The following is a 9,287-nucleotide window of genomic DNA, read 5'->3' as shown; positions in this document are numbered from 1 at the left end:
TTGAATTAACAAATACTATACGTGAGCTTGACAAAACAGGTTCCCTGCCTCAAAAAACGTGAGTCTACTGGGAAGACGTGAAAGAATTAAAATACAATAACTGCATGTGTTCAGTGGAACAAAGAAGTCTCCAAATCTGCCCAGAGAATTTACATAGGCATATGCAATTGCACGGTTAATCTAGGTTGTGCTAATCAATGTAATAATAAATATCTAAGGCTTTTGTAAACTATAATGTATTATGCAATTGTGAGACTGTAACGTATCTGGCGAAGGTGAGATCACATCTTGCCTTTTATTGTTTCCGCGTCTCGAAAATTCTACGGGGAAAATTTTCGTTTCACTTCATTTACTTCCTCTTCCTATAATCCAAAAAGTCAAGTGGCTGTGAGTGTTAATGTCCCAGGGGAGTGTAAAAAATTGTTTGGTCTGGGAGTCTGCGTAGTGAAAGGCTCCCTGGAGCTGGCGCATGCGCATCCTCTGAGGCACCGCAAGATGGCTGCTAGCTAGTTTGTGGCGCGTCGGTGCCCCGAGAAATTAGCAGCGGCGGCGGCGGCGGCAGCTGCAGGTGCCAGAAAATAACAGTGGCCGCTGAGCGGTGGGAGTTTCTCGGCCCTGCTGTGTGAGCTGGACAGCCCCAAGGGAGACATCTCGCTAGGAAGCAAAACGCGGGGCGGAGCGGTGAAGCCCCTCCCCCAACCTCTCCTTAGTTTGACCAACTCCCTCTCCCACCCTTCTCTCCCCGTTTTTCCTCCCAGCCCGCTACGCGCTGGCCTGCTGCGCAGGCGCACGAATACTCGAAGCGCCTCTTTAGCCCTTGGGGCTTGTGGGCTTCTGCGCGCGCTTCCCGTTCTTCTCCCTTGATTGGCCAGATTGCCCCGCCATCACACCTCCCTCTGCTTTTTCTAGGTTGAGAAGGAAGCAGGGGGGCGGGGCCAAGCAGCGCGTGCGCGATAGTGTTGCTGTCCCTTTGCTGCTGTTGCGTTGCAAAAAAAAATCCTGACTAGGTAGCCTTGGGCCTTTCTGTGCTAGAGGATCTAAAGGAGAGAGAAAGATTTCTGCAACTGAAGGGGCAGTCGGGTAGTATTAACTTTAAGATATTCATGCCCGCTCTTAGAGGAGTGTGGGGGACGGCCTTAAGCGTTGAGAGCCGAAGAGTATAAAACCATTAATTTCCGGGCCAGGCGTTTAGAAGGGCTTTGCAGGACCTGTTTTCTGCGCAATTCTTCCGTGATTACTGACTGGTTTAAACACAATCCCTTGAACAATTCCGATAAACCTTCGAAATCCGCAGCCCCTCTTTGCAGCGTGTAGGAGCTGCCAGCGTGCCCAGCAGCTGGTCCTCCCGTCCTACCTCCAGAAGAGCCTAGCGCGTGCACCATCCCCACCCCCTGCCCCCCCTCCCCACCTGCGGCTTTCACGCACTCGCAGTGATTGTTTCGCCCGCTCCCGACGCCGCCGCCGCCGCCGCCGCCGCCGCCGCCAGAGGAGCAGCAGCGCCTGTGCAAACCGGGAAGATGGCGGCCGGCGGCGGCGGAGGCGGCAGTAAGGCCTCCTCCTCGTCGGCCTCTTCGGCAGGGGCTCTGGAGTCCTCGTTGGATCGAAAATTCCAGTCGGTAACTAACACCATGGAATCTATTCAAGGCTTGTCGTCTTGGTGTATAGAGAACAAGAAACACCACACTACTATCGTCTACCATTGGATGAAGTGGCTCCGGAGATGTGAGTGTTGGGGGGTGACTAGGGAAGGGAAGACTGGGGATGGAAGGAAATACTACCCGAAACGCTTAGGGTTTCCCTGTGGAGCCGCTGCATTCGGTTGGGGTTGTTCATATTAAAGCTTCGACCAGAGTGTACCCAAACTCAGACCCTATTCCTAGCCAGGATTGTCCTGAATGCAGGAGGCTCATCATTTCTTGGATTTTATAGCGACTGACTTGGTGTGACCTTGGGCCGTTGGGCCCAAATCTGTTGAGATTTACATGTTGTTTCAGAGCTTTGGAAGGTGATGTTGTTTTTACTGAACCTTCACAGAAATGGTTGCGTCCGTTTATTTCTTATAGGCCCTGACGTGTTAATGATTTCTTGTTTTCCTGGTGATAGACACGCTGTGGTTTAAGCAGTAGTAAATGCACCTACTTCGCTGGAATATGTGGGACCATTCTATTTTCCACTGACCTAAAACGTGTGATGTGTAATAAGAAGGGCCTTACCTAGATGAAGAGGTAACGTGAGCTCCACATAGAGCTGAGGCGACCACCTGAGAGGTTTTTGTAGCTATGTTTGCTGCAGTAAAATACAGGCTTCTTGATACTAACCGGAAACAACCGTAGTCAGTATCGCCACTAACACCATAAAATGGAAAACATATCCGGCTACTTTTCAACCAGTTCAGATACCTTTTTAAAGAATAGGAATTGGTTTCATAGGTAATCAAAACAAAGAATCAGGAAGTGTGCTTTTTGAATAGGTACTACTTTTTTACCCCTAATTGCTTTTTTGTCTACATCGTGGAGTTTTTTTCACTTTACTGCGTTACTGCAGAAAAGAGGTCTGTTAGACTGTCAGGAAGCATGGATTGTTTGCAGAAAATTTCAGATCTTTTAGGACAAAGTGTGGAGAAGTCATTTGTTGCTTCCTGCTGAGAAGAGAGGGTTGACCCTAAATCCATGTATATCTATTTGAATTTTAGGTCTGCTTCCTGTCTATGGCACGTCACCAGTGAGACCCATCATTCACTTATTCTTCTTATTCCACTTTTGCTATTGCCCCTATAGTGTTTGAATTTGTGTTTACTTTTAGGGAACAGATGGATAAAATTTACAAAATCATAGACCCCAAACTTCAAATCATTTGTGTATAAAGTTATTTTTTGGAGAGATGTTTTGTGGCTCTTTGAATAATATATGCAGAAAGAGTTGTATAACCAAGGCAGGATTACCTATATTTACCAATAGCAGATCAAAGTTACTTTCTTTCCAAGAGGTAAAATTAGAACATACAATATCAAGTACCAGTCATTATCAAAGACTCACATAGTAAGTATCTACTATGTACCCAGCCCTTTGTCATTTACAATATATCTAGTATCTCATTATACCTTAAACTAACCCTAAGAAGTAGATTTTTTAATAATTGATTTACAGATGTGGAAACTAAGCCTCAGAAATGTTAAGTAAGCTGCTTAAGTTTATACAGTAAAATGGTGGAGTTGGGATTTGACTTCACCATATCAGATGACAATGGCCACATTTAACTTTGTAAAGTAATGTTTTCATGATTATTCTTTAATGTTTTTGGTATACCAGTGGTAGCAAGCAGTGCTCAAGCCTGAGGACGTATTCTCCTTAAGCATATTTTTCTTCCTGTTTTAAAACATTTTTACTTTTTCTACCTTTGGGCTCTGGTGCTTTAACTGTATGGTTACATCATTTGCAAGAATAAGTTGGTCGCCATCCCTGCCTGTGGGATTACAAATGCAATTACAATATATTTTTTACAGTCAACGATAACGAGATACACTGGAGCCAGAATTTTTCTTCCTCTACTTTTGATATTGTGCCTGAGCTTATTTCCCTTGTTGATATTTTAAGAGTGAAAAAAATGATTGCTCTAGGAAGACAGTACTTCATTTGAAGTGTATTATATACAGTTTGTATAGTTCAATGCTTTTGGCTTTCTATAAACCTGATTTTTTTTTTTGTCTGGTGGAATGCAACTTAACTTTCTAAAATGGTTAAGGGTAATTTGTAGTTGTTTTATGTTTACGTTGAGTGAACATCGTTTATCGTATTGTAAATAAAGCCTTTTGAGAGAAATATTCAGGAGATTGTTGTTAGAATTATTTTAGTTCGAGTTTGGTTTTTAAGTCAGCTTTAGGCAAATTTGTGAAATAGGTGTCTTTGGCATTCCCAGCCTTTCTGTCCATTTTCCTGATGCCACTTTTGCTTCTCCTTTTTTTCTTTGGCATCCATTATTTAGTTACTTATATTTAGACCTCAGTGGGAGTTTAAGTGACTATGTTAACTCTTCCTGAGATATTTTCATTTTTATCCTTTATTTCATAATGTGTAATAAGAGACTTTTGTTCACTTTAAAGGAAATACTTTAGGGAGTTCCCTGGTGGCCTAGTGGTTAGGATTCTGGGCTTTCACTGCCATGGCCCAGGTTCAATCCCTGATCGGGGAACTGAGAGCCCGCAAGCTGCGCAGTATGGCCAAAAAATAAATAAATAAAAATTAGAAAAACAATAAAGGAAATAACTTAGAGAAGGCAAGTAGTCTTCCTCAAGCACACTCCATGGTGGGTTATACTGATTTTTTTTTTTTTTTTTTTTTTTGTGGTACGCGGGCCTCTCACTGTTGTGGCCTCTCCCGTTGCGGAGCACAGGCTCCGGATGCGCAGGCTCAGCGGCCATGGCTCACGGGCCTAGCCACTCAGCGGCATGTGGGATCTTCCAGGACCGGGACACGAACCCATGTCCCCTGCATCGGCAGGCGGACTCTCAACCACTGTGCCACCAGGGAAGCCCTGGGTTCTACTGATTTTATTCAGACTTGTTTTAATTTGTTTGACTGAAGCTTCCACTTACACTATCATTTTTCAAAAGTGATCTTTCTGTAGCATAAACAGATGTCATTTCTGTGCTTTAAAATCCTTCAGTGATATCCCATTGCAACAGGCTTAAAGGGTTAAACTTCTTTTTACTACAAGTAAAAGGTCTACAAGGTCCTACACCACTTGCCCTGCCTACTACCTCTCAGGCTTCTTCTAATCCTATCTTCCCATCATTTAGATCCAAGCTCAAATATTACCTCCTCAGAAAGGCCTTCCCTAATGATCTTATTTCAAATGGGGTTCCTTCAGTTGCATTATAACACATCACTTTATTTTCAGTATATGAAATTACCTTATTTATTTGTTTATATGCTTACTGTTTATTTTCTTCCACCAGATGACAGGGCTGTGTCTTCTTTGCTGCTACATCCCCAAGCAACTAGAACAGTGTTTGGCACACAATAAGTAATCAGTAAATATTTGCCAATATAATTTTGTGAAATAGTTAATCAAGAACTTGAATTGTTTTAATTTCTGTTTATCAGAAGGCAGCATTTATAATTTAGTAAAAGAAATGATAGGTATGGTTGTTGGCAGTTTCAAAATATGGCGCTTATATGGGCTTGATGTGCAATTTGACTAGACTGTCATTTCTGTATTTTGTTCATCTGTCCCATTTTTAATGTAACATGGAAATAAGTATGGAAAAGTAGAAAAACACAGACTTTAGAATTAGACCCAGGTTCAAATCTTAATTCCATCAGTTAATACCTGGGCACAGTACTTAAATTGTGAGTCTCAATTTCTGATCTGTGAGTAGAGATAATTATCTCTCATAGGCTTGTTGTCTAGATTTAAGAAGATAATGCATGTATTTTAGTATAGGTCCTAGCATATACATATATGTTCACATTATTTATTATGGTGACAGCGATGATGTAGATAGTCTTAAGGTCCTAACTATTCGAAATAATTACTTTGTTTTGGGAACAGTGCTGGAAATTACATTCCCAGTCAGAGGGAGATGGTTTGGACCAGCCTTTCTGTAGTGAATTAGCAAGTTCTCTGAAGAACTAGTAGGACAAAATGGAAAATACTGTGTTCATGATATCTCCAAGTTGTTTTGCTTCTAACCATTGAATGGGTTGGTCTGTTTTAGAAGGTGTATGAGAATTGAAATGAGTTTTTGAAGAAAAGGGGGTTATAGGAAAGTAGAATCATTTGTAGAGCAGAAAAGCTGTTAAGATTTCCCTTCAGCTGTTTTTGGTACGAACTTTAAGTATGTACAAGATTAGGAAAGTAATAACACTCCTGCCACCACTGATCACCCCACTTCAAAAGTAGTTATCTTTTTTTTTTAATTAATCAATTAATTTATTTTTGGCTGCGTTGGGTCTTAATTGCCGTGCGCGGGCTTTGTCTAGTTGAGGCGAGCGGGGGGCTACTCTTCCTTGCGGTGCGCCGGCTTCTCGTTGCGGTGGCTTCTCTTGTTGCTGAGCACAGGCTCTAGGCGCGCGGGCTTCAGTTGTGGCTCGTGGGCTGTAGAGCGCAGGCTCAGTAGTTGTGGCCCATGTGCTTAGTTGCTCCACAGCATGTGGGACCTTCCCAGAACAGGGCTCGGAGCCGTGTCCCCTGCATTGGCAGGTGGATTCTTAACCACTGCGCCACCAGGGAAGTCCCAGTAGTTATTTTAATGGCCGATCTTTTTTCTTCTGTCCCCTTTACTTTCCCTTCTCCTCCTCCTCATTTGAAGCAAATCTCAGTACAATCTGGTATTTTCTCCACAAGAGAAATATGGACTGCCCAAAAAAACCCTCTTAATACAGGATTAGTTTGTTGCAGAGAATTCGAAAAGTGCAATTTACTATTTTTGATGTATGGCAGTGGTTTCTCAGATGCCTGAATGGACCATGAAGCTGGTAATAATTTTCTAGCTAACTTTTATCAAGTGCTTATTATGTGCCAGGCACTGTTCCAAGCATTTTACACTTATTAATTCATTCAATCTTCATAATTCTTTGAAGTAGGTATTGTTATGATCCCCACTTTACAGATGGGAAAACAGAGGCACTGAGAGGTTGAGTAACTTGCCCATGGTTAGAGAGCTAATAAGTGGTGGATCCAGGATTCAACCCAGGCATTCTTGATTTAGAGCATACACTCTTAGCCACTGTACTACACAGCCTTTCCTATTCATAAAATATTTTCTACAATGTTAGGCCATGCAGATTAACTAGAATATCTACATTTTGAAGCTTTGTGGGTATTTTTGTTTTTATTTTTGCTTTCTGTGGGAAAACTGATTATCTTGTATAGATTTGAAGTTCTGATAGTCATTTATAATTTTAAAAAAGGGAAAACAAGTTGAACATGTTAGTTACTAAAGTTGTTTACTTGATAAAAATCTCTAAATGTTAGGTTTTAGATTAAATAATAGAAGGATTTTTTTTGGTGGCAAAAAGTTTGGGGTACCACACTGGTACCTCCATTGGTCAGTGGAGAGTGAAGTCTATAATCTTGTATTTGATATTGCACAAATCTGAGGGTCTGGAACTATTTTTTGCAGCTCTGGTATCTGAAATGTAGCTATTCCTTTAACCGTTTACTTTCCTTGTAATTCATCCTTTGTAGCAGATATGTTGGCTACACATATAGAGTATAACAGTACTGCCATAGCTTTTTAATCACATATCACATGTATACAAATATAGGTGGACTAGGTACAAATTCTTACTTTAAGTTCCAAGATGAATTTTGCTTACAAATCCCTAGTTTACATTCAGTTCTTTTAACAAATATTTATTGAATACCTACTGTGACAGGCACTGGGGACATAAGCAGGTGAATAAAATGGAGAAAAATTTTTGTCCTCTCGGAGCCTATACTGTTAGAAGAGGAGACAAGCAACAAACAAACAAAATATTAAATATATTAGAAGGTAAAAAATATTAGGAGTGCTAAAGAGGAATATAAAGCAGGGAAGGGGAATACAGAGTGTTATAAGAGTTTGCAGTTTTAAATTAGGTGCTAAGGGAAGGCCTCACTGAGAATGTGACATTTGAGCAGGAAGGTGAGGTATAGGCAATATAGATAGGAGAGTGTGAGAGAAGAAGGTTCCAAGACAAAGAGAACAGAAAAATACAAAGGTCTTGAGGTTAGAGTGTGCCTGGTGAGCTGAAGAAAGCTTTTGTGGCTGGAAAGAAGTAGTGAAAGTAAGGATTAGCAGATGAACTCAGATTATGGTGGGTGATATGGCAGGAGGGGCAGATCACAAAGAATTTTATAGGCATTCTTGGGCTTTTATTTTGAGTGAGATGGGGCAGAGGAGTGATGTGAACAGATTTCTGTTTTTAAAAGATCATTCTAGTTGCTGCAGAAATAGGGATGCCAGTAGGTGGCTATTGAAGTAATCCTGGGATAAAATACTGGTGGTTTGGACAAGCTTTATAAGAAGTAATTTAATTCTAGACCTGTTCTGAAGGTAGATCCAAACGGCTTTCTAGATGAATTAAATGTGGGGTAAGAGAGGAGAGTTTTCAAGAATGACTCTGGGGCTTTTTTGGCTGAGTGACTAGAAAGAGTTGACATTTATTGACAAACTTCACTCATTTAAAGTGTACAATTCATTTGTTTTAGTATATTCACAGAGTTGTGCGACAGTCACCACAGGGTATCTGCTTAGTATGTAAATTGTCTTTAGAGCCATCAGCCTGGAAGAGATGTACTAGGAAGTAAGTGTAGATAGAGAAGTGTAGTAAGACAGAGTAATAAGTATAGATAGAGAAGATGTCCAGAGACAAGGCTCCGGGGCATTCTGGTATTTCAGATACCTCTTTCTGCTTACTTGGTCTAATGTGTTATTGTGTGTGGTTCTTTCTGAGGTTCAAGGTAAACTTTCAGCTCCCCAAAGAAGTAATAAATCTATTTTGATCTCTTGCATTATTTCTACTCTTGGGTTAGGTTTAATGGCACTTCTGGATTAGTTAGGCATTAGGTCTGTTATAATTCCCAGTTCTAAAATTATTGCACAATCAATCTTCTTTCTGCCCTTTGGATGCCTAGGTCACCTTTTCTTCCATCCATTGCCCTAGGTTCATAGAGATGTAGATAATTTCCATGTTTTCTGACAGTGTTTCAAAACATGAGCCACCGTGATTATTACATGTGATTATTGTAATGGTGTATACTAAATGAGCCTTTTTATGTGTATTATGAGACTTTACAAGCAGTTATATTCTTCATTTAGCTGCTTTGTCTCTCAAATGCAGAAGGGTTGTATTATATACATGGCCTTAGGTGGATTTAAAGCAATATGTAAAACATACTTTTGCTGTACATCCCATAGTAAGCTAAATGTTAAATTATATAGCAAATAAACATTCCCATAAATCAAAGTGTGAAACAGTATTGACAAACTTCAAGTGATTTTGTGGTGTGGAAATATCTTGAAAATTCCATTGGAAATTTCCATTTCCAATGTAAAATTACTAATATTAACATTTCCTTAAACAGGCCACCCCAGAATTACAGTCCTGTTGGTAGAGAAGGGGTGAGTGTATGTTTGTGTGTAATTTCTTAGAGAGTGGAGACTTCTGATTTTATTCTTAGTGATTTGGCTTCCTGCCTTTCATAAACTAATAAATAATAGATGCATCCAAACTCCCTTTTCTCCTAAGCTTTTGTCATTCAGTTATGATCTTTTTTTAAATTTTTATTTATTTTTTAATTAA

At 40.5% G+C, this 9,287-nt stretch overlaps 1 protein-coding gene across 6 annotated transcripts in view; it reads left to right on the top strand.

Moving 5' to 3' along the window:
- The first annotated feature begins 965 nt into the window (after window positions 1-965).
- RPRD2 (regulation of nuclear pre-mRNA domain containing 2) overlaps window positions 966-9,287 on the top strand; it is an 84,508-nt gene continuing 76,186 nt past the window's right edge. Inside the window, exon 1 of one of the 6 annotated variants that reach the window (XM_022564311.3) lies at window positions 966-1,722. In XM_022564311.3, coding sequence (XP_022420019.1) covers window positions 1,518-1,722 — 205 coding nt within the window. In that variant the 5' untranslated portion in view covers window positions 966-1,517. The remainder of the gene's footprint in view (window positions 1,723-9,287) is intronic. The other 5 variants (XM_022564312.2, XM_022564310.2, XM_022564314.2 and 2 more) reach the window with 5 other exon arrangements.

The sequence above is a fragment of the Delphinapterus leucas genome, chromosome 1 (genome assembly GCF_059928025.1).
Source record: "Delphinapterus leucas isolate spDelLeu-1000000601 "Yukka" chromosome 1, BTC_Dleu_Yukka2, whole genome shotgun sequence".
Classification (NCBI taxonomy): Eukaryota; Metazoa; Chordata; class Mammalia; order Artiodactyla; family Monodontidae; genus Delphinapterus; species Delphinapterus leucas.
This window is presented reverse-complemented; position numbering and strand designations above follow the sequence as displayed.